At 44.8% G+C, this 27379-nt stretch overlaps 3 protein-coding genes across 3 annotated transcripts; 1 reads left to right on the top strand and 2 right to left on the bottom strand.

The window, feature by feature from the left end:
- The first annotated feature begins 454 nt into the window (after nt 1-454).
- Nucleotides 455-9175, top strand: LOC121068338 (ankyrin repeat domain-containing protein 26-like). The gene is made up of 8 exons (XM_040553450.1): nt 455-829; nt 1472-1626; nt 2363-2457; nt 2701-3180; nt 5616-5768; nt 7012-7221; nt 7717-7943; nt 9037-9175. The coding sequence occupies exons 1-8, from the start codon at nt 663-665 to the stop codon at nt 9044-9046; spliced, it is 1497 nt and encodes a 498-aa protein (XP_040409384.1). The 5' UTR covers nt 455-662; the 3' UTR covers nt 9047-9175.
- A 2222-nt stretch (nt 9176-11397) lies between these two features.
- On the bottom strand, nt 11398-17778 carry LOC121068460 (sulfotransferase 6B1-like). The gene is made up of 7 exons (XM_040553645.1): nt 17499-17778; nt 16263-16408; nt 15724-15813; nt 14897-15023; nt 14373-14467; nt 13827-13983; nt 11398-12574 (listed from the first exon to the last, which is right to left on the bottom strand). Exons 1-7 carry the CDS (start codon nt 17698-17700, stop codon nt 12444-12446), a joined length of 948 nt encoding a protein of 315 aa, XP_040409579.1. The 5' UTR covers nt 17701-17778; the 3' UTR covers nt 11398-12443.
- A 3312-nt stretch (nt 17779-21090) lies between these two features.
- Nucleotides 21091-27121, bottom strand: LOC121067932 (sulfotransferase 6B1-like). The gene is made up of 7 exons (XM_040552896.1): nt 26901-27121; nt 25352-25488; nt 24591-24680; nt 23813-23939; nt 22895-22989; nt 22210-22366; nt 21091-21265 (listed from the first exon to the last, which is right to left on the bottom strand). The coding sequence occupies exons 1-7, from the start codon at nt 27100-27102 to the stop codon at nt 21135-21137; spliced, it is 939 nt and encodes a 312-aa protein (XP_040408830.1). The 5' UTR covers nt 27103-27121; the 3' UTR covers nt 21091-21134.
- Between the last annotated feature and the right edge of the window lie 258 nt (nt 27122-27379).

The following is a 27379-nucleotide window of genomic DNA, read 5'->3' as shown; positions in this document are numbered from 1 at the left end:
GCTCTACTAAGACCATCCATCTACACCATGCAGATGAGCACTGCACAGATGCTGGGAGAGGAGGGGATGATTATGGGTCCGCAGAGCATGCAGAGTGCCGGGAGTCTTGGAGCAGCGGCCTTGGGCATTCCATGCTCCTGGAGGCGCACAAGGGGTTCTTCCTTTGGCCATGTGGCCTGTGTGAATGCAGAGAGTGGTGTTCTCTGCATTCACATAGCATTCACATGCAAACACATAGGCCCCTCTGCGAGGAGAAGATGGCCACTACCAGCCCCGCCTGCTGGCACTTTAAGATGTCAGCAAGATGTCACCAAGCCCCTGATGATGCCATAAAGAGCTCAGTGGACTTAAGGCAGTTGCACAGCCCCCACAAGCACAGTGCCTTCTGACGCTGGTGCTGGCAGTGCTGGTGCTAGTAGTAGTGGTGCTGCTGTTGGCACTGGTGGTGGTGGCACTGGTGGTGGTGGCATTGGTGCAGCTGGTACTGGTGCTACTGGTGGTGGTGGTGGTGGTGCTGCTGCTGCTGGAGGTTCAGCCAGTGGCAGTGACCTGGGCCCCGCTGCTCCGTGGGGCTCAGTTCCTCTGTTGTCCGCCTGCGCCCACAAGCATCTGCCGAGCCCAGTGGCAAGGCAAGGTGGTACAGGGCCCTGTTCTTCTGAAACATGAAGAAGATCCAGCGGCTGCTACGGAGGCTGAGGAGCAATACCAGGAATGAGCTCTGGGCACAGCACATGGACTTGCCGCACCCCGCGGCCGCCTGTGGCGACTCAGCCCTAGTGCAGCTACAGGCAAAGGAGCATGGCATCATCCAGCAGGACAAGGACAACGGGTAACGGGGCACTGCTGGGCGGGCAGGCACTCTTTGGGACATACTTCAGCTGTTTCCCACCTCTTGTGCTTATTTTTGTGCCTGTTGGTACCTGATCTCAAGGGCAGTTGCATGTGCTTAATACGCAAAACTCAGGGAAAATCAGCACATGCCCTGGCGATGGCAGCTGGGCTCATAGGCTAATAATGCCTCCTTGCACACCCTGCCTGCCCACAGACATTTCACAGAACAACTTGGCGCCAGATCTGGACGTCATTTCTTTCCCCTGCAGCCCCTGTCTCTGTTTGCCAGTATCCACTGGAACCAGGAAAAAGGGTGCCTAGGTCCACTGTGGGCTGTCAGCACCTCTGGGAGTGAAGCATCCTTAGAGGGTTCTGTACAATAAATAAAATACAAGCCAGGCTTCCAGCCAAAGATGAAATGGGGTGTCAATGCCTCATCTTGCATAGCTGCCTTGCTTTAAGAAACTGCTTGCTGGTAAACCATAGTGTACAGGAGAAAGATAATTCATTATCTACTAGGAAGTGTGTGCTGCTCTTTCACAGTTTGCTGTCAATCTGGAAAGGGTGGCCAATGAAGGGCCATTATGAATGTCAACAGGCATTGTGTGCAACTGAACAAACATGCCTTCTTTCTTTCTAGGCACAGCCCTTGTGTGCAACCCGTGGGCTGCAGAGAGCAGGAAAATGAGAGAGAAGCTGCTCCATGCAGTGAGAAAGGGACACCAGCATCCAGCGCTGGCCACGGGGCAGGAGCTGCTGAAGCCAGACAATGTGCACCCACTCTGGAGAGAGCAGGTAGGACTCTCCAGCATGGAGGAGGCTATGGGGAAAAGGCCTGTCACCTGCCCTTGTGGTGGGTTGCTGTGGTCAAGCTTGTGTTCAGTGGAGGAGCTGAGTGGGCCAGCACAAGGCACCTGTTTGCTGCTACCCAGACACATAGCTTGGGAGGCCATGTGGGCACTCCTCTGTGTGCTTAGTGTCCGCTCAGAGGGTTGTGGCCTGCCTCAGATTCCCCTTTGGAGAAAAAGCAAACCACCACCACCACCACCACCAACAACAACAACAACAACAAAAGGGGGAAATTTATTTGTCTATTTTGATGCTAATAGCTACACCCGTAGAACTGTACACTTTCTGTGGGCAGTCTAAAGCACAGTGGAGACATGATATTTGGAAATTATTAGGTCTTGTGGTGTAGGATTCAGAAAAAATGAACTGCTAGGCATTGTCCCTGGAAAGCAGCAGAGTTCTCTAGATAGTCGTTCCCTTTTGTCTTGTTTCTGATCACTTGGAGTGATCTCCCTGGTGCATGAAAAAGAAGTATGCACCAGATGAAAAGAGCTTCCCAGCAGGAAGACAGATGCATTTTGAGTCTGTATTGAAATAGTCCTGTCTTTAGGATTCCATGAGTTTGGAGACGTGTGTCTGTGATAAGATTTTTGCTCAAAGCATGACAATTCAGAAAGCACTGTAGGCATCGAGAAGTTGTTTTAACTCACGCTGTTTCCAAAAATATGTGGTTTTAACCTAGATGAGCCTGCTGTACACTCAGAGCCTGCTGTCTCTAAGTCGCCATCAAATGAAGAAGAGGCTGTCCAGCATAGTAGCAAAAGCTCTGGGAGCAAGGTATGTGAAAACAAGGGCTTTAAATTAGCATCTTAATTTTTGGTGTATATTATGCACTAGTGTAAAATAAGACTTTTCTGTGAATAATGCCAAATTCAGAGTTGTGTAGATGAAAACTACTTTAGAGTCTGAAGTCAAGCTGGTGACAGTTTTCTTCTGGTTTTATAAAATGCTTGCCATTATATCCTCTTTGGAGTTGACTTGCTTAAGTTTTGTCAATGTGTATTCCTTGACTTTGAACAGGACACAGAAAGAACAGTGGAGCCAAAGTCTGACTTGCTTGTTTTCTCCCCGAGCCCTGGAATTCATCAGACATCCGAAAGTGCTTCTGAGCAAATGTTTCAGAGAGAACGTGAGCAATGGCTGCGTTTGCAAGAAAAACTCTATCTCAACATCTCTGAGATGCAAGAAAGCAACAAGAGCTTGTCTCAGCAGCTGAGCAAAGCTGAAAGAAAAGCTAGTAGGCTTGAGAAGGAAGTTGAGCAATTGAAAGAAATGCTCCAGGAGAAGACATTGTTTTTAAAAACAACAGAACGAATATTACAGCAGGTCAGGAAGGAAGCAAAGAAATGTCATGCTCTATGCCCTCAGAAAGCTCAAGTGAAAAAAGAGGCTGCAGAGAAGGAAGTTCTGCAGGAACAACTGGCCCAGCTCCAAAGCAAAAACCTTTCACTCTGTCAGCAGCTGGAAGACATGCAGAACAAGGCCGTCCAAGAAAGAATGGTGAGTGATGTCTTAAAATGCAAGACTGACAAAGTAGGAAAACAAAGGTGAACACGGACAAAGAATAACATAAAGGGGAGCAGCTCACAAAGTCATTTGATATTTGAGAATTTAGCAGGTATAAGCTACCTGTGTGGGAGGCCATCACTTGGGTTGGCTCTGTATTCGTCCATTTCTGCTGTTATTCCAGAAGGGTTTGGCAAGCAGCATATCCTTGCTATAAACTCACAGAATCGTTTAGGTTGGAAGAGATCACCTAGTCCAAGATCACCTAGTCCAACCTCTGACCTAACACTACCAAGTCCTCCACTAAGCCATATCCCTAAGCTCTACATCTAAACATCTTTTAAATACCTCCAGGGATGGTGACTCAACCACTTCCCTGGGCAGCCCATTCCAATGCCTAACAACCCTTTCAGTAAAGAAGTTTTTCCTAATATACAACTATGTCAGGAAGCCATCTTCCATGCTCTCCAGGAACCTCCTAGACTACGTCTTCTGAGCTGTGTTGTATCTCCAGGATATGTCTGGGAAGTTAAAGTTCCCCATGAGAACAAGTGCTGGCAATTGCATGACTTCTGCCAGCTGCTTGTAGAATGCCTCATCCGTCTCCTCATCCTGGTTTGGCGGTCTATAACAGACCCCCACCAGGATGCTTGCTTTGTTGGCCTTCCCGCCGATCCTAACCCACAGGGACTCAACCTTATCATTCCCAGCCTTGAGTTCCACGACATCAAAACACTGTCAAATATAGAGAGCCACACCACCACCCCTTCTGTGCTGCCTGTCCCTTCTGAAGAGCCTATAGCCAGTCATTGCAGCACTCCAGTCATGGGAGTGGTCCCACCACATTTCCGTGATGGCAACCAAGTCATAGCCTGCCTGCTGCACGATGGCTTCCAGCTCCTCCTGTTTGTTGCCCATGCTGCGTGCATTAGTGCAGATGCAGTTCAGTTGAGCCATTGCCTTCTCCCCCAACCCTGACATTGTTCCCCCAGGCTCATCTCTAATGAGCCTCATTTCATCCCCGTTCCCCTTCTTACCTAGTTTAAAGCCCTCTCAATGAGCCCTGCCAGCTCCTGGGCTAGGATCCATTTTTCCCTTAGAGGCAGGTGGGACCCATCTGCAGCTATCTGGCCGGATACCGAGTAAAGCGCCCCGTGGTCAAAAAAAAAAAAAATATCTGTGTTGGCACCAACCTCTGAGCCATGTGTTTATCAGGTGGGCTTTACAGGTCCTCTCTGTACCCCTCCCTGCCACTGTAGGGATGGAGGAAAACACCACCTGTACTCCCGCTCCATCTACTAATCGTCCCAGTCCCCCAAAGTCCCGTTTGATAGCCTTCAGGCTTCTCTCAGGAATTTCATCGCTGCCAGCCTGGACTATCAAAAGAGGATAGTAGTCAGAGGGGTGAACCAAGTTAGGAAGCTTTCTGGCAATGTCCCTGACACGGGCCCCAGGGAGGCAGCAGACTTCCCTACGGGTAGGGTCAGGACGACATATAGGGCCCTCTGTTCCCCTGAGAAGGGAGTCGCCTACAATGATTACCCTCCTTTCTTAAGAAAGAGGCAATCTTGAGGTGTGGAGTCGACTTCCTCAGCCTAGGCAACGTCTTGGGTGGACTTTCATCCAACCACATCCTCACCCACCAGTCTCTCAAGCTCCACGGCCTCAAACCTGTTGTGTAAGGGCACCTGGGAAGGCAGGGCCAGTAGGGAGGGAGGTTGCCTGCGATGCCGAGCACGGACCTGTTTCCATTCCTCTTCATCTCCTAGGTCCCCTCCCTCTGCCCGACAGCAACAGGTCAGGGGGTCCACCACTGTTTGGGGTGTCTCACCCCAGTGCCTTTGCTTCAGGCCTTGCAGGGAGTTGCTCCGCCAGTCTATCTCCTGCTCACACTCCCTGATAGCCCTTAACCTCTCCACCTCCTCGAGCTCTGCCACCAGGCTGACCAGGCCATCCACCTCCTCACACCTCACACACACGGTGTCTCTGCCACCCTCGGATGGCAGCAACAGGCTCGCGCACTCCGTGCATCCAGAGACCTGAACTGCCGCATTTTTGAGCAGGCACTCAGTCTGGGTCACCACAGACTTTCTAGAAAGAGCTTTCTGCCTAGTGCAGACCATGGCTGGTTTAGCTATAGGTAGACAGCTGCTAGACAAGCTATTCTCCCGAGTGGGGAGGGTTGCTCTGCTCAGCCCTGTCCGAGCGTGCCCTGCCCTGACTGACGTGCCACACCCTGTTTGCCTGTCCTGGTCGCCAGTCGCCTCGGCGAGGATGAGGATCAGGTGATTCTCCTCTACAGTTTTATTTCACTTTGTAATTCACTTAGAAAACTGAACTAGGTATAGGAACTATTATTAAGTAAAAGTAAAATACAGCCTTTAGCTTCTTACATATTTCTTCACACTCTTCTAATGTTGTTTCTCTAGAGAGCAGTCAGACAGCTGCAAGAAAAACTTGCCGATGCTTGCAAAGCGCAGTGGGAGGTAGAAACGTCGCTGCACGTTTCTACGAACATATGCCGTTACCTGAAGGAAGAAAACTCGAAATTGCAAGAGGACTTGGACAAGGCTAATGCTAAGGTATTCACCATCTGTGAACAGGTTATTAGAGATGAAGCTGTTCTTTTCTTCCAAATACTGCAAGAGAAGAAATAATCTCCGAACAAATACAGGACAGATTTGTCTGAAGATGTTAAAAGTTACATTGTCATTAATACTCGTTTTCCACTACAGCAAGCTTTTATCTGAAACATCAACAAAGCCAACTGGTTTCAGTCACAAGTAGGAGGCGATATCGTGCTTCCACAGCAGAGTGGAAGCACTTACTCAGGCCCTAGAGTAGTGTTCCAGTGATCTCCTTTCTCTTCTTGCCTCTTCCCCTTTTGCCTTGCAAAACACACGGCTTTTCAGGAAACTCATTCTGAGGCTTAGGGACAAGGCTGTGGGTCAGGAGTAGCATCTGGAGGAGTAAGAACAAAGCAGCTTGTGCTCCTTCAAGACTCGCTGTTGTTCCAATGATCTCACCCACTGGCTGTTCTGTGATATTGCAAGGCACGCTCTCCACAACATCTCTGGGCTTGCTTTATTTGCAAGTTATTTCTCCTCTCAGTCTCGGCACAAAGATGAGGTCTTGTTCTCTGTTAGTGGTGTTCTTGAGAAACAGAAGTAACCATTTGTTTCCTGTAGCCTGGTAAGGCATGGGTTGCCATCCCTTTAGGTAAGGATGACACAAAGCCTTGAGCCTCTTGTGTTTTCTCCCCACACTGGAAGGACATTAGCACAGGCGTGTGTGGGTGAAAATGATAGGGGCAGAACAGGGATGCAATGAAAGCACTGTCAGAGAACAGGACCACTTCTTTTGTCAGCTGCCCGCTGGTGCCACTGTAATTCAGGAGGAAAATAGCAGCTCCTGCTGTCTTCCTCTCCTAGAAACAATTTTAACTCAAGAGGTGGATAACATACAAACCACTTGCGCTGTGGTTAGGACACAGCCTGTCACCTGCCTTTCCCTCTAGGCATCTCCAGGGACGTTTGTAGTGAGATCATTGTGGTCCACAGGCATGGAAGTTGTACAATGATGTAGAAGGAATTGAGTGCCTTTGCCATGAGGCCTTTCTAGAAAGAAAGTAAGGATGGAGACCGGAGCACTCTTATCAGCAAGGGTTTGAAAGTTGTGCTTACTTCAGACGTCTTTTCCTTGGCTGAAATACAACCTGGGTGGATTTCAGCTCTGACTGCCATTAATACATCTGTCCGAGTTTCCCATAATGTAGAGATTTTAGAGCCCTCTGATTAAGGGAGATTGTTTTTCTACTGCATACAGGGGCGTGATCTTTCTGTGCAGCTGGAAATGGAGCACGAACAGTTGCTGCAGACTGAAATGGAAAAACAGAAGCTGCAAGAGCTGGTGGCTTCCCTCAAGCTTCGCTTAGAGACTGCTAGGGTGGATAACAGCACATGGTCTCAAAGACAGAGTGAAGAAAGAGTCCGAGAAGAAATGAAACAGAAGCAAGAACTCAATCTCCTTTTTCAGGTAAATTTATGTACTGTTTGGATCTGTATCAACATTGCATTCATTTGTTGTTGGGGTCATTGCTGTTAGGTATTTTATTTTAGGTGGCCAGTTCTCATTGGTAATGCAGTAACTTTGGCTTCCCTATAGGGAAGCTGGAGAGCTGAAAATAAGTGTATGAAAGTCTCTGGGTGTGTCACGTGATATGTGTGCATGAGAAATATGCAGCCTTTTCCTCACTGCCTTCGATACAGAGCTGGGAAAGTCTGTTCTTACTAGTTTTCATGTAAAAATAGGAGGAAGAGCAGGATTTTTTCTGAAGTAAAAATAAAGGAGAAACATTTAGTTGTTTCTGACTTGACTGTTGTTGGTCAGGAGGAGGCATGGTTCCTTCACTGAGTGGGACTGTCTTGTTTCCATTGGGTATGGGAACTGGCTGTGTGGCATGGGCGTGTCGGGGTGGCAATGCCATTCTCCTCCTGGTTCTTGAAGTTGCATTATCTGTTTCACATGCAGGCAGTCTCTCAAGCCAAATTAGAGCAAATCAGCAGCCAAGAAATGGCTGTTAGAAAGTATCAGGAACAGCAAATTGCAGCTCTGGAATCAGAATTGGAGAGAACACAAAGCTTGCAGCAGGAGACCGCACTGCAACTAGCATATGCACAAGCAGAAATAGACAGGTCAAACAAACAGTATTTGTTGGGGCAGGATAGTAGAAGATGCCTCACAAATAATTTAAATAGGTGAGTACAAAAATTTTGTTTGTTTATTTTTGTTTCAATCTTAAACTATACGATACTTCTTCTTTCTTCACCGCTATTCCATCCAACATCCCTGTTTTGGATCCAGTCCGCATGGTGGATGCACATCCAGGACAGAATGCCTCTCACAAGAATACCCTTTGATCCCTCCCACTATTGAGGACTGTTTTCATTTCCCTGTACTGACTTTGAACTTAGAGAAAGAATCATGCATTTCTGGAGTATCTCAAAAATTAGTTAGATTTCATTTAAGAACTGTAATCTTCTCCTCTTCCCACACCTCTAGAAGAAAAGAAGAGTTTCATTTCTGATGTTCGTATCCTCAAACTATAGACATAGATGCTGGAGAAGGCCCAGAAAATAGAACATGAGCCCGTGAGGCAGAAATAAGCCCCTTCGCTTCCACTTTCACAGTGCATCTTCAGGTTGAGTTTTCCCTAGGAGAAGGGAAGTAGCGCTGAGTTTTTACTGCTTTCTGGGAAATGTCCTACAAATACCTTACAGACTGCTTGGAATCCTGAGAAGCAGAAAATATGGCTAACTCAAATGCCCACTTTCCTAAGATTATGAGTCCACTAGTCTACTCGTATAGCATAAGACTTGGACAACAACTGTGTGACCACGTGAGTAACGGCAGTTCATGCACGCTTCTGTCGTTTTCCCAGGGCTAATAAGTTGCTGGCAGAAGTCAGTGCTAAAAGGCCTCAAGAGCACCTGCCAAGCAACTCCTCAGTTGCAAGACCAACTCTGAGAAACACCAAGAAAGCATGAAAAGACTTATTGGGCGCAGGTAAGCAGCTTTACCTTCTATTCTTCAACAGCCAAGTCTTTCAGAGATGGGATTATTGGTTCTGTGCAGCCTCCAGAATTTCCATCACAGGCTTTAAAAAGGCCTGATGGTCAAACATGAAAAATCTTGCTTTGTGTGTGTCCCTGTCATCCTTTGTTTCCCTGTAGTTGGCTTCACATCTCTCCAGATCTTTGCAGTCTCCTGTCACGCTACATAGTTTTCCACTGATTTCTTAGACTTGCTCTGCTGCAGAACTAACATCAGATCCCATTTTTTCTCTTCCAGTCACCAGTGAGCATGAACTCGGATCTGCTGGGACTTCTCAGATAACTCCTGGCAGATCTTTAAAAGTAAACCAAGTCCAGGTTGCCCCTTTCAACACAACAGAGTTATACCCCAATGATTTGAATAAAAAAAATTTAAACTGAAAAAAGCCCTCATGACTGTTTGTGATTTTTTTTTTTTTTTTTTTAACTCAGCCTGCCCTGTTTTCCCATTCCTGTGCCTTCCTGAGCAACAGCAGTGTATGTCTCTTCAAGGTTTAGTGGTTGGGGAAAGCTAAGGCCTTGGAAAGCTCCTGTCCTCTTCCTCCACACTGAGGGCTGGATACAGACAGGAGAGCTCTGAGGTTCCACATGGTCGTCAGAAGGACAAGACACCCTATGGGATGCAGGGTTCCCGCCTGCCTTCGAGGGCTCAGGGCACTTCCCATCTCTCCTGAGCCAGGTCCCTCCGAATCCCCTCTGGTTGGTGAGATGTCCCTTCAAGGGGTGTGGGGCACACTCCTGGAGGACCAGGAGACCATGACTGATGCTAGTGTCATTTGCCTCCAGCACCAGTGCAGAGAGGCAGATGAAGATGCAATATCCCCCAAAATCCTGAGGGAGTTCCAGGCCATGCTGGGCCTGCAAGGGGCCTGGTGTGGGCAAAAGGAGACTTGCTGGAAGCTGTGCAACACCTTCTGCCTGAGAAAGCTCCAAGACGAATTGCTGAGGACGCGGGGACATTTTTCATTGCTCTGAACATTCCCCTGACACATGGTGCTCAGTGGGACACCAACCTCCTGGCAGCTGGGGCTGGTCCATGCTGCAGGAAGACGATAAGTCCATCTGGTGGCTGGGGCAACACGCTGTGTTGGGAGGCTGGACGTTGACTGCCAGGGCCCTGGGGGGCTGTGAAGGCTCTTGGGACTCACCTGGCAGCGCCGCTCCTTGCCTCCAACTTGGCTGCAGAGGTGCCATCAAGGCAGCTGGCTCCAGCTGTTCAGAGCCAGCTGCAGTGCCCTTGCTTATGGGTGAGAGTGCAAAACGAGGAGGTTTTGTGACCGCATGGTCACAGGCTGCTCCCCACAGCCCTGCTCGGCCCCGTGCACTGCTGGGGATGTTCCTGTCCCCACAGGCAGGCCTGTGCAGTTCCCTAGTGTGCAGCGGCTGTCAGGCTTGGCCCCATTGCCATGGGCCTCCGCAAGGCTGTTATCCCAGGGCTTCCTAAACCTAGGTGCTGTGGGCTCTTGCAGCCATCGCAGCTCTGGGGATGCTGACAGACCCATGGGGACTCTCCTCACCCACACAGTGCCATGGGCCAGGCCCTCACCCCGCCACCTGCTGCCAGGCTGGGGGCAGATCTGTAGAAAGCCCAGGCCCGGCCCTTGGGGAGGGTCCCTGGGGGCTCTCCCTGGCACTAGGGCAGTGTGGCCCTGCCCAGGCTGCTGCACCCTTGCAACCAAGGGTTGGAACGTTTTCAATGGATACAGGCCTGGCTGGGGGCCTGCCCTGCTCAGAGGGCTTGGGCAACTCCACAGCATCCCTCCTGAGCTTCCTCTTCTCCAGGCTGAACAGTCCCAGCTCTCACAGCCTCTCCGGGCAAGAGAGGTGCTCCTTCAGCATCGTGGTGTCTCTGCCTTGGACTCCTTTAGTCTCTCTGTGTCTCTCTTGTGCTGGGGGTCCCAGAACTGGACACTGCGCTCCAGGTGCGGCCTGCCCAGTGCTGCCTAGAAGAGAAAGTTCACCTCTTTTGGCCTGCTGGCAACAGAAAGGTTCACGAGCGTCCCATATCACACTCTGAGTGTCCAGTAACCTCAGAGAGACACGGTGTGGGTGTCCAGACGCCTTCCTTTATGCCTCCAGTGACAATACAGAGTCCTCCAACCATGCATCCTGTCTGCCTGCAGGGCCTGTCTCAGGGCAGGCAGGGAGTGGCTCCATGAGTCTTCCTCCCTCCCTCCCTCCCTCCTTCCACCAAACTGCCACACCGCACCCGGTCGCTGTTCGTGGCTGCTCACGCTCCTCAGGGGCTGCCTTTGGACACGTGGGGGAGGCCGCTGCTGCCCCTTTCAACACAGCACAGTTATACCACAATGCTTTGAATAAAAATTTTTAAACTGAAGCACTCATGACAGTTTGTGAAAATTGTTTACCTCAGTGTTTTTCCCCTCCTCACAGCCCTAAGGCTCTTTAAGTTCACCATTTTTTGGTCACTGCAGGCAAGCCAGCTTTTGACCTTCACATTCCCAATAAGCCCTTCTTCATTCCTGAGAAAGAGGCTCAGCGGAGCACCTCTCCTTGTCTCCTGTATCACTTGGATGAAGAAGTTATTATCAGTGCATTCCAGGAGCCTCATGGATTGCTTATGCCCTGTTATGCTGTCCCTCCTACAGCAGTTGCAAATGTTTCTTCAAAGTAACCACTTTGCTGTACCAGGAATGCAAATATAGAGTTACCATTCAAGGCTGCAGCTCTCCCTTCTTTTCAAAGCTTCCCTTAGGCACCTGCTTCCTTCCTAACTCCACATCAAACAACTTCAGTCTGTTCACCATTCATAACCTAACACAGTCAGCCTCAGTGAACTAAAGGGGATGTCATAGTTTTGTGGAACCTCCACGTCAAAGGATTTACATTGCCCAGAGAGGTCTGTCAGGCAGGGTTGTGTGATGAAGGGATGGTAAGGGATAAGAAATGGATTTCCAGGATCAGCCCCTGTCTGTAAGGAAAGTCTGAGTGAGAAAAAGTAGCTAACTCCTGACATGCTGAGCAGCAAGGGCAGGGATGTTGCTGATCAGCAAAGGATTTCAGTCCTCCCAGGAACTTCAGCATGAAGCCAGCCAAGGTGTATGAGAGAGCTTGCGGCATTCAAGACCCAAGAAGGCGTAGAGCCTGTACCACACAGGATCACCTCTGGAGCCTCTGCTTATGGCCACAACCTGATGGTGTTGGATTGTCTTCCTGCATACAACTCTCAACATAGACACCCTTCCAGTAGCACCATGCACCCTCTATCTACACAGACATTTGTGGGTTCAGACCCACACCACAAATGCATGTCAAGCCCACTGTCTCCCAGGAGGAAGGTCCCTGTGGAGGCCCCTCTCCCTTACCACTGACCACTGCAGAAGCCTCCCTCACAGTCTCAGGCTGTGAGGCAGCCACAACGACACCACGAGACTGGTGCTATGATGCCCATGCACCATCTCTCTCCTGGAAGGATGTCAGGCACTCACTGAAGGAATGCACTCATTTTATTCGTTTGCATTAAGCAACAGCCAGGCCGCAGGCACAGCACAAGCCTAAGAATTACAGCCCGAATGTTTAGAGGTGCCAGGCCAATCTCTGAGGGTTTCCTCTCTTTTCTCATGGTGACCGGCCACTGTTGGAGAATCACCTTTGGGGAAGAACTTGCTGCTCTTCTGCTCATTTTCAGGCCTTGCAGTACACGTTGTATTTAATCTTTGCTGCCAGCTTTGTTCTCCCTATGGAGTCTTCAAATTTTCGGTCCATTTCTTCATTCTGAGCTTTAGAGAAGAGGTCTCTCCAGCTCCCAACAATGCCTGTGTACAACAAGAAGTAACAAGGACTGAAGGTGGCTATTCCTGAGAGAGGATGACACAACAGTGATGCAGACTCACTGCACACTGAGGCAAGAAGCATCTGATTTATACCCCTAAGAGGTCTAATTGCCTAGGAGAGGCAAGGTAGCAATGATAAGAAATAAAGTCTGGAGCCAAGCCACAGAGAGGATTGGTGCTGGACTGCCTGCATGCCTTCCCTCCCCAGAGGGCATTTCCAAGGTGGTTTCGTGCAGAGTTTACACTGAAAAGAGATGAACCTGTTTTTGTCGCAAGGGAATATTCATTTGTGAATGCCTCCTTCTGAAAAGGCAAGTTATATGGGGAAATGGTGTGGGTGGTGGAGAGGTTAAATCCTTCAATCCAGTTAAATCCTTAAATCCAGTTAAATCCTTCTTCCTCCAAGGGGTTGGAATGGGAAGGGGCTAAAGCAAGCCCACGCCCACAGCAGTCAGAATCAGAGACTCCTGAGCACTGGGGATCAACTGGGCTACAAGAGCCCGGGCCCTGGCCCCAGGTCTATAAGTGATCATCCATGGGACCACTATTGGCACACCTGTTGAAAGAAACCACGTTGAGATTATTTCTCATCTCTCGGTGAGGACATAATTATGTGATGTCCAGGAGGCCAACAGAGCACTGAGTATGATGTTCCTGAGACCCTTGTCCCATTAGCACACCTCCTCCAAAAGAGAATTTGTGTGAAGTGACACGTGCAGTCAGAAAAGTCAAAAAGCCTACTTGAAATTCAACTCCAAAGACAGAAACAGTCCGGTGGGCCTTTCTCCACGTCACACCAACCCACTGTTCTTCCCCTCCAGATCAACCATCAGCCTCATCACACAACTCCTGGGCAAAGGCCACACCAGCAGCCATCCATAAAGACAAACCATCCAGCCCAAGCAGATTTAGTGCATAGTTGTTGGTATAACCTACGTAATTGTTAGCCTCCACCTCTACACCTCACTTGCCTAACTGACCAGCGTTGCCACAAGGAAAGAGAGCAACATGGAAGCAATGGCTGAGGACCATGGATAGCTGAGGCACTCCAGTATGCTACTCACAAACAGCCCCAAAATCTTGCCAATGGCAGAAGCTTTTTGTACAGGATGCTACAGGAGACACCTCACCCACACCTGCCCTTCACAACAAGCCCAGCAAGCTCATGGCTAAGTGACAAGAGCCACTCAGAAGACAACTTTAGAAGGCAGATTTTTCATTTGCAAAGACTTACCCTTACGGAAGAGGATGTCCCCAAATTTACCATGGGTTTCCTTGGATTTCTCTTTCATGGCTTGGAAACTGGTCTTCTTGGCAATTCTGTGAAAATGTTCCTCACCCAGGGAGAACCCAAAGAAGGCAGCAATCTTTTTCATTCCCAGTACTGGGTCCTGGCCAAAGGAACATAGCACAGAGGTGAAGTCAAAAGACTTGGCACCATGGCCAGGTTACAAAGCCAGCACCCGGTGATGTCACCAAGGAATTCTACGGTCTCTCACAGAGGGGGAACCTATACATGGCGGCCTCAGGTTCAAGGCCTTTTCTTCTCCCCAAAAGCAACTGAGTGAGATGAGACTCCCTCCACAAATAGACAAGCCTACCCTCCTCCTAAGCCCCCATGGGCAAACCCAGGAGCAAAAGAGAGTAGCTCGGGAAAGCATGCTCTTCTAAAGGGACAGACAGGCTTGACCCAACAGTTTCTACTTCCCCATAGCCCCCACACATATCAGGACAGTTGCACAGTGCACCCATCAAGGAAGAACTGGCTGAGGTACCACACCTCTTTCAGTTCCTCATAGCTTATCATCATGATCTTCTCATGGTCAATGTATCGGTTCCATTCCACTAACTGGTCAAAGTAGGATCCCCAGGCCACTGCAGACAAAGAAAAGAGGCATAGCTGTGCAGGATATCTGTGAAAACAGGCCTCTACCAAATCAGAGCAGTCAGCCCAGACAGCTATCTAAACATGGCACCAGAATGGTGAAGTGGGGACTGGGTAACGTCTGTTCTTTTGGCTGAGGTCAATGAAGGATCCCCCAGTTCTTGCCACTACGTTGCACTGAACCACCAGCTCTATTAGGGAAATAGAAAGATTCAAGCTTTGTCACAATCTCTCCGTTCTGAGTTAGAGACAAAAGTAACTCGAATTCTCTGTTACTCCCCTATTCAGCCATAACATGGGCCTGTCTGCTTGTCCCAGGAGTGCCTTGGGAAGATACATTGGGGTAGGATTCCCAAGCCCAGAATCCTGTATATGCCCCCTGGGTGGAAAGAAATTCCAGAAAACACAGGGCAAAGTACATTTCCCATTCATGAAAGCTGCAAAGTACTCATCCCAGGAGGCAAAGGATGGCAGCACTGGCATGTTGTTGTAGAAGTGGTAATAGGAGATGGCCGTGTCTTTGGGGTTCCGAAGTAGCACAAGGACCTGGAGGAGGAATATGCGTGGTTTGGTTGTGATTTAGTGACTGACCAAGACACCATCTTCTCAACATATCACAAGTCCACAAACACCCACCAGACAATGATATGCCAGTCTAATTCCTTTTATTTAGTAAGAAATCGGAGCTCTGGCAGACCACTTGCTGGCAGCTTCAAGGTGAAAAGAAATACCTTTTCAGTGATGCCCTTGGGACACGGCTGTGAACTAGCACCAATCCAAAATGAGTTCAAGGGCTACAGCCCAGGAGATCCACAAACAGGCTGTGGGTGCTCCCATGCTTTTCTCTGAAGCAGTTCTCATCGATGATCATCTTATCCCGAGGCCCTACTGGGCTTTCGACAGGTACCCTGGTCTTAGAGGCAAGTCCAAGCCTCTAAGCTTATCCAAACAGGATAACTGCTTGCCATGCTCAGTTTTCTGACACAAAAATCTGGAAGCATCTTTCTGAGATCTTAGGGGCTACAAGCCCACCAAGCGAAACTATTTGAGTCAGCAGAGCTGCTGCTGCTGGGAGAGGATGTTTATTCACAACCTCAGCGCACAGCACTCTGCCTCTTCACCCTTGGAAATGTGCCTATGCATTGAACAGCACAGGTGAAAGTGCAAAAAGACATCTCACACAGGCAGAGGAAAGCTAGCTTGAGGTGGAAATGCTTTTGCAGTGTGACACAAAGAGAAGACTCACCTTAGCCTTTCCTTGGAGAATGGAGAAGGGCAGGAGATGAGGATGCAGATGGGTTGAAATGATTCTTCGGGAAGGCAGTTTCTTCATCCTCTTTAAGGCAGGTGGGAGAAATAGGACAGAAGTAGCGTATTCACTGAAGTGAGCCTTTTCAGGAGTCGGGTAACAGGAAAATGTGAGACCAGACAAGAGGTATCTCTTATCCCGTGGGAAATCCCAGGCACTGGCGGCATAGGCTTCTGCTAGCCTCTGCCACAGAGCACCATTTCACATGAGACAGGTCTGGGGACAGGACACCCACGAGAAAGGTCTTACCGATCCAACCAATTGGCTCCAGGCCTGGAGCCCCCAGGCCTCCAGCACTTACTGGTGTTCTGAGACCCTTGCACTGGGACACCAGGGGTAATAGGACATGCTATTTGTACTGACCCTAACACTTGTTACTACTCTAAAGTTGTCTATTGCTCCTGAGATTAGACATTGTCTTTCGACTGTTACTACCTGTAACAAGAGTATTGCCAATATTTTCAAACCCTGCCCACCTCATATATTCCAGGATCTCCAAACTCTAGACGTGGAAACATCTGTAGCTCCTTTTCAGCATTTATCCTCTCTTTCATTTCTTCTTCCGTATATTTAGCATCTGCTGATTCCAGCTCCCTCACCATTTCTTCAAGCCAGTTGGTTCCTGAAATGATAAAGACACCAGTGGGATGTCCATCCTGGGCTGCACATCTCCACCTTTTCCTGTCAGCCTGGCTGAGAGGGGCTTCAGTTTTCAGCCTCTTCCTGGTCAGCAGAGTTTGGTCTCATACCCAGCCCCCAGCTAGGCTTCCATAACTGACTGAAGAAGGGTTCTTCAACCAAACCAAAAGACTGTCAGCTCTGACAGCATCTTTGCACTAGGCTCAGCTCTCTTGGCTTCTGCGACCTGCCACAACTGGTATGTGAGGCACTGGGCTCAAAGGGCCAACTCTCACTTTTCATATAACCTCTTCTGGGATGTGTAGGTGGACCCTCACACCTCTAAACCATTTCTGCCCATGCACAGCTCTACAGGCTGCACTCAAAGTCAACGTAATAAGAATCACCAACTCCTCTTTCTGTATATGACCTGTTAATGTATCTCTCCAAAGTGATTAGAGAGAAATGTGAAGGAATCCAAAACGTCCATGTGAAAGGGAGAGGGAACAACTTAAAGAGTCCTGGTAGAATTCATGCCTTTCCCTGCAGTTAGATGCATGGGAATTACTTACATTCTGCAATTCAGTAGCTTTGTGGAAACACCTGTTATTCTGCCCTTGTTAGTACGAAATAGTGCCTGTATTACCCTAGCAGCAAGTAGGGTAACAACATATTTTCCTGTACTATCAAGACTGTATTTGGAAAGTCACGGGATGTGATTATTGTGCTTTATCCAACACTGGTGATTTCACCACTTGCACACAGCATACAGTTCACGCACTGAAGCACAAGAAATTTTGAGAATCTGATGAGGGTCATGCTGAAAGCCCCCAAAATCACTGCGAGCTTGAGCAAATGAAACACATGGAAAGGCTTGGGTTGCTCAGGCTGGGGAAAAAAAATAAAAGGCACAGAGGAGGAGGAGGAGGTTGGATTAGAAGACCTCCAGAGATGCCTTACAACTTAATTTAATGATCCTACGGAGAATGGTGTCACCATAAGCTTTTCTCAGGTATTATTGCTTTGTTAAATGAAGGCACACGCTTCTGGATTGTAGCATGGCATATTTGACTATTTACCCAGCGAACACTCACCTGTTTTAGGATAGCCTGCTAGAATCACATCATCGCTCCTGATTTCAAGGGATTTCAGAGCTTCCAAAGTTTCTGGGCTGCTAAATGCAGTAGGGTACAAAATACCTCTGTAAGAAAACAGCATATCTTCTGGGGAAGTCTTTTCATTCTCTGAAAAGCAACTTTCCACTGCTTCAATGACTCTCTCTCTATTTCTGCTCATGCTTGTATGCCTGTGGAATTCTTTTCAAGCAGAGATACAGACTGTCTTTCCACAATGCAGAAGAACTTTATACAGTGTGTTAGGAAATCAGAAAGGGCATTCACTCAGAAATTAAGATACGTGTCACTGATTAACTCCATTTGTACTCTGTTATCTCCTTTCAAAACTACAGGACAGGAGACTCACAGTAGTGACATGGAGTCTCTCTGCCATGCCTGATACCACCAACAGTAGTCTGTTCTCTGCAAAGCATTGCTGCTGGGGCAGCAATTCCAGTTAATGCTGCTAGCATTCAAAATATTGCATGAGATTAGGGAGAGACCTATAAGTGTTGTAAAATACTACTTTAAATATTTTTAACTGCTGAGCTACATAGTCCAATTTGCAAACTAGATAACCAGCATAACCATGAGGGCAGTGGATCTCAGCCTACTTTGCTATTGACTTCACTAATGGATGTATATCCAAGGGTCCAACTTTGTTCCAGGTGCCAGTGCTATCTTCAGTCCATTATTGTAACATTATCACTTCAGGCAATATATTCAGAACTAAGGACAAGTACCATCTAAGCCATACTTCTCATGACTAAATACTCACATTCAAGACCTTCTACTTCACCATATCCTCCAGGAGCATTGATTTCATGTGAAACTCTAATACTTAAGTTCTGCATTAACATGAATCAAGTTCACCTGTATCACATTAGTTCTATTTGTTTCTATACCTGGCCATAATTTAATCTTTGGGTGAAAATGTTCTTGGTGGGGCAGTTATTGGTATTCTGGCTGATGCCTTTTCAGAAGATTAGTACTAAGATGGAGAAATCTGTATCTCCACAAGTTATATCATTGCAAAAAGTCCCATTGTCCACATTCATTGCCCAACACAGGCGCTTGCCTTTTCTGTCCTCCCCTCACACACATCCTTACCCTGTTGAATGCACAGGCCCACAGAGCATCTCTAATGAAGCAAAAACACCTGAAGTGTTACTGCCATAAAATAGATAGGGTGAGATTTTAAGGGCAGACAGTAATTGAACCCCAACCCTAGGATAACACAGGAGGGGATAAACTACAGAAACAGCTTATTGGCTGGTTTTCCATCAGATAAGCAAGGGCATGTCTACAATTTATTTCAGACCAGGTGCTTTCAAAGTAGTTCTAATCTAATTAGTTTAACAGAGTAGTAACTATGCAGCTTCCCTTGTGAGCACTGTAGCACCCAGTCTTTGCAGAGATTGTTCCCAGAGCCCATGAGCCTCAATAACAACTACATACATAATCTCTCATCCAATAATGCTGCAAGGGTAATAGGTTTTGAAGCTCGACCACTTCCCCTTCCTAAGTAAATGTGATACTTACTCACATTTACTTCTCAAATCCCGGTGTGCTTGGAAAGCCTCACTGCAAGTCAAGGCTCTTGTGCAGTATCTGTCCAAAAACCCAAAAGCTGCCATTAAACTACAGTAGCATTCAGCCAGTGAGAATGTAACTCTAAAATCTGGTGTGGGTACAACTGGGGAAAAAGTCACAAAAGGAAGCCAGACTTGATAGAGTTTTGCCTGCTGCATGAACTGTAGTGTTCAGTGCTGATTTAATTAATGCAAGAATAATTAACACAAACAAGGTCCTGGATGCTTTTGTGCAGGGCATCAGTAAGAACATGAAAAGCTAATCTGCTGTATACCGAAATACCTAGAAGCGTAGATGTGGAAGGGACTTGATCTGACTTTCTAGTCTTCCACCTGCATATCTGATTTATTGAGTCTGCCAATCTTCTCCCCATTAGATGATTGCTTAAAATTTTTCATGGCCTCCCTAAGCAGCATTCTCAAGTTTAGAATGACCTGCAACCAGCGGCTTTAATAATTACTGCCTGTGTGTTATGTAAGAACCTCCTATTACTGTAAACCAGAATAAGATTTGACTTTTTTTTTTTTTCCAGCACTTTCGCCAAATTAATCCTTGAGTGTGATCCTTGTGTGATCCTTGTGTGATCCTGAGTGTGATTCTTCAAGTCTTTTCTTACAAATCGCTGTCTTACTGGCTTGCCCCCCATTAAGTAACTCAGCCTTTGGTTTGTTTGTATTTTTACACTTACCTTTACTGAACTTCATGTTTTCCAACCTTCTTCTTAATTTGTCATGATCTTTTGAATTGTTTCCCCATTTTCCCCAGTACTGTCTGATTTCTGTTCTGGTCCCCAGACTTAAATGTCAAATAACTTAAATCCGTATACTATACATATACTAGTTTGTTCACAAGAGTGTTAAAATAATGTTGAATACATCCAGGCCTCTCCACTAAATGATATGGCTTTAATTGTCCTCCCAGTTTTGCACTGATCCAGTTTACAAAGTTGTACCTTGAGCAAACTATTGCGATTAATTTCATAACAGCCATGTAAACAAGTGGAAATTCCTGCAAGTGTTGCTGCTCGTGACCCTGCTTCTAGATGCATTTTATGACTGTTGTGTGGATTTCTAGGGACTCAAATCTACTCTCAGTACTTTAATTACGTTACATAACCCATTTAAGTTGCTATCTCTACATACGAAGCTATAAATCTGTTGATCTAGGTTGCTTCTCTTTTGCTGTATAATTTCAGAACCTGTCTGGTGCCAGAATTACACAAATATTAACATCACAATTTTGCTTTTTTACTAACCTTTATAGAGGTAGAAACATTGGTTTCAGTGAAGCAAGTGCAAATTTATATATTAGAAAAAAAAATGAGATTTTTTTTATGTTCCACAGAGATAATTATTTGTGGTCATATGTGAAAGCAGTGCCTATGATTGGATCATGGCTGTTAATACCAGTCTGTAATCTGAATTCCAGACTGAAATTCTGCATTCAGAGACATTAAAATCCTTAAAAATGCTGATCTCCATGCCTCTTCATTCTATTTCCTCTAGCTTTCATCCAGTTTGTCCTGAAGTCACAGGAAAGATACCATTTGTCATTACTTAAGGTGGCGTCAGATCCATATTTTGCTAGTGATCTTAATTGTGAAGATGTTGCCTACCTTGAGGAATTTTTGAAAAAAAAAAAATTTCCATATACCAAATAATTTCTAAATAGTCTAGAATGACTGAGTTTAGCTGGAAACAGAAAAGGACCATTTCCTTCCAGGTGATAGCTACTGAAACAGGGCTGTCAGGTTTATTTGAATATAGTTAGTTATCATCTTCAGCAAATGAATGTAACCGAAGCAAGCCAAAGATCTCACATTAAAACAAAAACAAACAAACAAAAATAACAACAACAACAAACTATTCATCACTGTCGCTGTAAAGGCTGCTGCAGTGTGATTAATGTGATTATTACAATCATTCCAAGATTCTTGGATCATTCTAGATTTCTAATATATATTATCCAGATGATCTGAAAGTGCAGTGGAAAGCTCTTCCTCTAACCACATTTAATCACTCTTCAGGCTTTGCAGTACACGTCATACTTTAACTTCATCCCCAGTTTAGTTCCTGCTATATGTTCTTCAAATGCTTTGTCCATTTTCTCATTCTGATCTTCATTGAAAAGACTCTTCCAGTCACTTACACCACCTTCAAAGAAGCAAAGAAATTATTGGAGGGAAAAAAAAATATATTTTGTTGTTGTTATATACAACTGTTATTCCCTTATTCATTAAATGGAGTTGATCCATATTTTCAAGATAAAACTTCATTCCTTTCTGCACCACTGTAACTTTGTGAAGTCACTGGAGATACAGGTCTGTGAAACTGCTACAATGGAAAAAAAAAACAGAAAAAAGGAACAAAATACCTTCTCCTCTTCAAGTGTCTGGTACACACACACACACACACAAAAATAAATAAATAAATAAATAAATAAATAAATAAATAAAACAGCATAAGGTCCTATTTTTCTGCAGCTATTTACTCCAGAGTCAATTATGACTGACAAGATCAGGAAGGACTGATTAAGAATCATCTGTCTGGAGGCAGAACTGGGTTTCTGCTCCTTTGTCAGCTTCTGGTTTTATCCAGTGACTCCTTTAATGTAAAATGTAGAGAGAGATTCTGACAACCAGGTTAGCCCTCTCGTATCTGTATCACCTACACTGCACTACAAAAGTCGTTTTCTGCTATTTTGCTTCTCTATATTACTGATTCTTGGATCCTTGTCTTTTCTCTAACTTGTTATCATGAACAAGGCGTTGACAGTGACCCTTTCAGGGCACTTACACCCTCCCAAAAACTCAGGCTGAGTTTGGCCCAGTTTTTCTTTCTTTTAAAAAGCCTCCCCTTCCCAGGTAGGCATCTGGTGGCTGGTGGCTGAAGAAGACTTGGTGAAGACTCTTGGCCCATAGAAGGAAAGTAGTTCAGACACAAGACTACTCCTTCCTGCCAGTCATCTCTGGACCTCTAAAATTTGCTTTGTGTTGTTGCTTCTCCCACAATGGCTGCAGTTTCTTCCTCACAAACACTCCTTGACTAGTTCTTGACGGCGTGATGTTTCTGCCTCTGGGCCTCTTGGAGCTCCCTACCTTTGCGAAAGAGAACGCTGCCCAGCGCCCCATGGGTCTTCAGCGAGTTCTCCTTCATGGACTGGAAGCTGCTCCTCTCTACCACACCCTGAAGCTCTTCCTCAGTCAGAGAAATCCCAAAGAAAGCAGCGATGTTTTTCACTCCCAGGGCCCGATTCTGAAAAGAGGAAGGCAACATACCACATGACATTCAAACAACTTACATTGCTTTATTTTTCAAGGCGTTTTCAAGGCCCTGCATACCTCTGTTGGCTGCATATATAGAGTATTCAGAGTTCATCAAGACTGGAATGGTGTCTAGTGTTTCTATTCTCCGTTATTGTTTCAGATAAGATACGAGCTGTATTCCTATAGATCACAGAAGGTTGTATATGATTTACAGTTGAGCCAAATCTACGCTGTTTGGAGCTATAAAACTCCAAAAAAGAATTACTGGGGATTTTGATTTACAATGACTTGGGCTTATATTGCAGCTAAAGAGAAAACAAGAATCATGTTCGCACACGCAGACAAATATATATTAAAAAGTTTTTAAGCTGGAATTTCGTCTTGCCCTCTCCTAAAACAAGAATCTGTCTCATACCGTATCATGCAGTTTGAATACTCTATATGAATATAATGGTTTATTGGTTAGGAACAATTGTTCTTTGAAGTATAAAATACTTGTTACCATTGGTAACCTCACCTCTTTTAGTTCTTCATAAGTTATTGTCATAACATTTTCATCATCAGCATACTTGTTCCATTCAGAAAGATAATTAAAGTAGGATCCCCAGGGCACTAAATAAAACAAAATAATCCTAAAATGAAGAATAAAATAATATTAGACAAGTTCCTTATGATATTAAACATTTTTTTGTCCTTAGGTTGATCCCTCCGCCATGGCCATTATGTCTATGTCAGAGTTTACCCCCTTCTGGAGTATTTATGGGGTTTTGCTCCAGACTGTTCCAATCCCTGTCATAGTCTCTGAACCAAAGCTAGTCCAGTGTGGCTCTGAAGGATCTGCCTTCACACCAGGGCCAGGAAGGGAGCCAGGGGTCTGCCTCAGAACCTCTGCAAACACCTCCGCAGAAAAGCTCCTCTCTAGTGTGGCTGCTTTTAAGCAAATCCTACCTTGTCTGCTTCTTTCCATTTCTGTGCAACAAAATTTCTGTGCATTCTGTGCATTTCTGTGCAACACAAAAACTGGAGAATTTATGCAGTTTTAAACTAGTGGGATTCTTTTTTTTTTTTTTTTCCTTTTTTTCTTTGTCCAGTTTGGCAAGTTGGTGTTCAGATGTCTGTGTGAGCACAAGATAATGGACAGAGGGGAGGGGTGAAGGGTATCCAAGAGTGAGATAAGGAGGAACTGCTTCTTCCAGCAAAAATAACAGTTTGTGCAAGTTAAAGCAGTTTGTGTAAGTGCAGTTCTGATTAATATCTGGCTTCAGTCAGTAAGACAAATACTGTAAAATTCACTTCAGATTTCTCACTTTCTTTCCTTAATCCCTGCTCTGTTTGCTGTAAACTAAAAAAATGAAAGTGAATCTGATTTACAAAATGCAAGGTTTTTAGACAAAGTCAAAACATTGAATAATTAACATAAAAGAATATACTGTACTTTTCTCTGTCATGAAAGCTATGAAGAAATCGTCCCAGGTCTCATAGGAGGGAAGAACAGACATGCCATTGGAAAAATGATAAAAAGATGTAGCCACATCTTTCGGATTGCGAAGCAACAGCAATATCTACAAAATAAAAATATTTTACAATATTTTATTTCTGCAGTGAAAAATAACAAACCATAGTATGAAAAAAAAAAAAAAAAAACAATAGTCTTCTTTAGAATTGCAGTCTGGGGAATTTCTAGTATGTCATACACTATTTGCAGTAGTAACATTTTTTTTCTAAATCCAGTAAGTGAAGTATTTTGCTTCACTTCAGTACCTTGTGAATATGATTGCCTATAGTTATCAAAATATCTTTTCCAGATTAATCAAATTAATTATGCAGCATTTAAGTATGATTTGCTCAATACAAGTATTATTCATCATTTAGATAGTGGGGAAAAAATCACACAAACACAAATTCTCTCCAGAACTTAACACATTTGTGACAACATTGTGGAAAGCCTTCCATAGGAAGTTGTGTACAAATACATTTTTTTACTGCTGGAGGGTTTGTTTTCCCCCACCTCTGCGTTGTGGATACTGAAACAAATATGTCAGTAAGGATGAACTGAGACTTACTGAGATAAATGGTAGCTATTAGTCAAGTAAAAATGGCCAAGCTAAACGCTATGTAAGAATGATTTTGAAATTTGGCCTAAAAGCACTAAATTGGCTTTCAAAAGCATTTGTAGGAGTGTTTGCTTACAAAACATTCAAATCATCACTCACCTTGGCTTTATTTTTGAAGATAGACCTGGGAAGATTGTCAGGAAGGAGATGAGTAAATATAACTCTTCGAGAAGGTAACTTGTTCATTCGCTTTATTAAGAATTGGAAGGAGGAAAGTAGACAGTTCAATTACTACAAGTATTCTGTTCCGTTGGCCTGTGATAAATTATTACTTTGCTAAATTTATCAACAATTTTTGGCTGATCAGACGCACTTATGCTTTATGAGTGTTATCCTGGGATCTTAGCAGACTGCCCTGAGTAGCAATAATCTTCAAAAGCCCCTGAGAATGATCATTTGGAAGGAGGATTAGCCATTACTAATTCTCTTTAGTGATAATGAATTTAATACGTTCTGCTAGACAAGGTATGAAACTGAAAGGTAATATCCAGAATCTAACTGCGAGCATGGGAAAGCTGAATGATCCCAAGAGAGAAGGCGGGTTAAAGAAGAGGTGGTAGAAAAGACAAAAGTCATTCTTTCAATATTTAACTTTTCATGAAACTCTTCATAAATACAGAAAATGCTACACCGAATTTCCATAGTGCTTGTATTTCTAATGCGTACGTGCTCCTCTCAAGCCCTGTAGAGTGCCCCTTTATCCCTCAACATTTGGCAATATAAATGAGTTTCAACCTGGCCAGATGCAGCCTACAGAGACATGGAAGAGTTCTTATCAAAGAGTGGAGTATTTCACATGCCATATATTCAGTGTTTTAAGCACCAAACTTTTACAACTTTAATAAGTATTCTGTGCCCACCTCATATTTCCCAGTATCTCCAACTTCAAGGTAGGGGAATTCTTCTAGGTCTTCATCATTAACATTTTCTTCATCCTGCGTTTTCTTTTCAAACGTGGCTACCAGATCACTTAAGATCTGACCTACCCAGTTTGTACCTGAAAGGGGAAAAATACAGAATTGCTTGTAAAGCCTTGAGAAAAAAAGCAGAAGTGGATCTGCCAGCAGCCAGGAGGTAGGCAGTACTACCAGGTGAGTTGCCTGGTCTTCCTTCATGTGATACAATATCACAGCTGACTGTCTGGACAATCACCTCTCAGGGCCCTACCTTTGCCCCTTTGAAGGTTACACTTCTCCAACTTAGGTGGCTAAATGCATCATAAATTAACTTGTAAATTGTAAAATAACTAATAAGGGAGAAGAACCACCGATTCAAATATGCAAACATGCATTAATGTAATAATTTTTAATTGTTACAAGTGGGAATAGGGGTGGTAAACCTGTACCTCAAAACCTAGTATATTACATATGTTTTCTGATGTGCTGCCCAGGATTTTCTTGGGTGGAAGGACAGGTCACAGAACTTTAGCATAGTTGCAGTACTAGATCCAAAAATTGTGCTGTGTATGCTCGTTTTCTTTACCAATATGTAATGTAGTATCTAAAAAAAGTCTGAAATATTTCATATGTATATATATGTGTGATATATTTTTTCACAATGTAAAGAGAACCTGTAGAGAATTCTCGTGTTTAGTTTACCATTTCCTGACCTGTGGACACTGGGTTCCTACATCTTTGTCATTAGAGTTTAAGAACTGCATTTTAGCGTATAACATTTCTTCAAACAGAAAACATGCTAAAAAAATAGCAAAAACTGTATAAACCTGTCAACTGTGGCTATCTGCTGTAAGGCACTGTGAATCCTATTGCCGAAGGAGAAAAATAGCTATATTAAAACGGATATGTAACACATCCAAGAGCCAGCGTAGAGTGTTTTCAGAGAGAAGCAGCAAAGATGTAGGGTAAACTAGCAACCCCAGAAAAGAACTTCTCTTGATCTCCCAATAAAAATCCATGTGACCACTGTCAAGTGTTGCAAAATAATTTTTGGTAGTCATGGATTTTAGATATTCTAGAAATTTATGAGAAAAAAAAAAAAAAAAAAGAATATGCAGCACTGCATGTGAAGGCACCAATGGGTTCATTCTATGTAGAAACACAAAGCTACTATCTTTACAAACATAACTGCAAGAGCAGACCCTGCAATATCAGGAAATCTAGATGCCTCCAGTTTGAGAATTACATTTTTATTCTTTTCAATTTGTGCATATAAATTCATAACTACAAAAATTAAAGATAACAAAAGCTTTACATGCTATAGCTAAGAAAAATCAGATGTCTTTCTCAGTCATTTGCAAAATTCCTATATAATGTCCTCATAATTAGCTTTGTTGTGGCTTTTTTTAGAAAAAAAAAAGTTCTACTTTTTTTTCTCTCTAAAAATTGTAAATAGAACCTACTTATTTGATATCACATAAAATCATTTACAAAGAAAGCAAACTATATTCACCAGATTTAGGGTATCCTGCCAAAATGACATCATCACTTCTGGCTTCAAGGGACTCCATAGCTTTAAACACTTCAAGACTGCAAACAGTAAGAGGGTAGAGAATCCCCTTGTAAGAAAAAAGCAGTTCATCACGATCCATTGTGTTAGCAGCAACCATTGCCTTATGTACCACATCAATAAATTTCTTCCTGGGCTTTTCCATTCTTCTCTGCCTCACACACAGGCTCTGTCACAGTGAGAAATACTACAATGGAAAGAGAACCACAGTGTGCCTTTTAACAGGGCTTTAATTTGGGGGGTTTTGGTGAGGAGGAGGTGGGGGGGGTGGACCTTGTAAGCAATAATTAACTACTCTTTTTGAAACTGGAAAAAAAATAAAAAAAACTTAACCGCAGACAAAGACCTTAAGTCACTTGAACCCTTTGATATCAACAGAACGTGGATGTAACAGAACGAGAAAAACAAGCAAATGTAATTGC

The sequence above is a fragment of the Cygnus olor genome, chromosome 3 (assembly GCF_009769625.2).
Source record: "Cygnus olor isolate bCygOlo1 chromosome 3, bCygOlo1.pri.v2, whole genome shotgun sequence".
In the NCBI taxonomy this organism is placed as follows: Eukaryota; Metazoa; Chordata; class Aves; order Anseriformes; family Anatidae; genus Cygnus; species Cygnus olor.
This window is presented reverse-complemented; position numbering and strand designations above follow the sequence as displayed.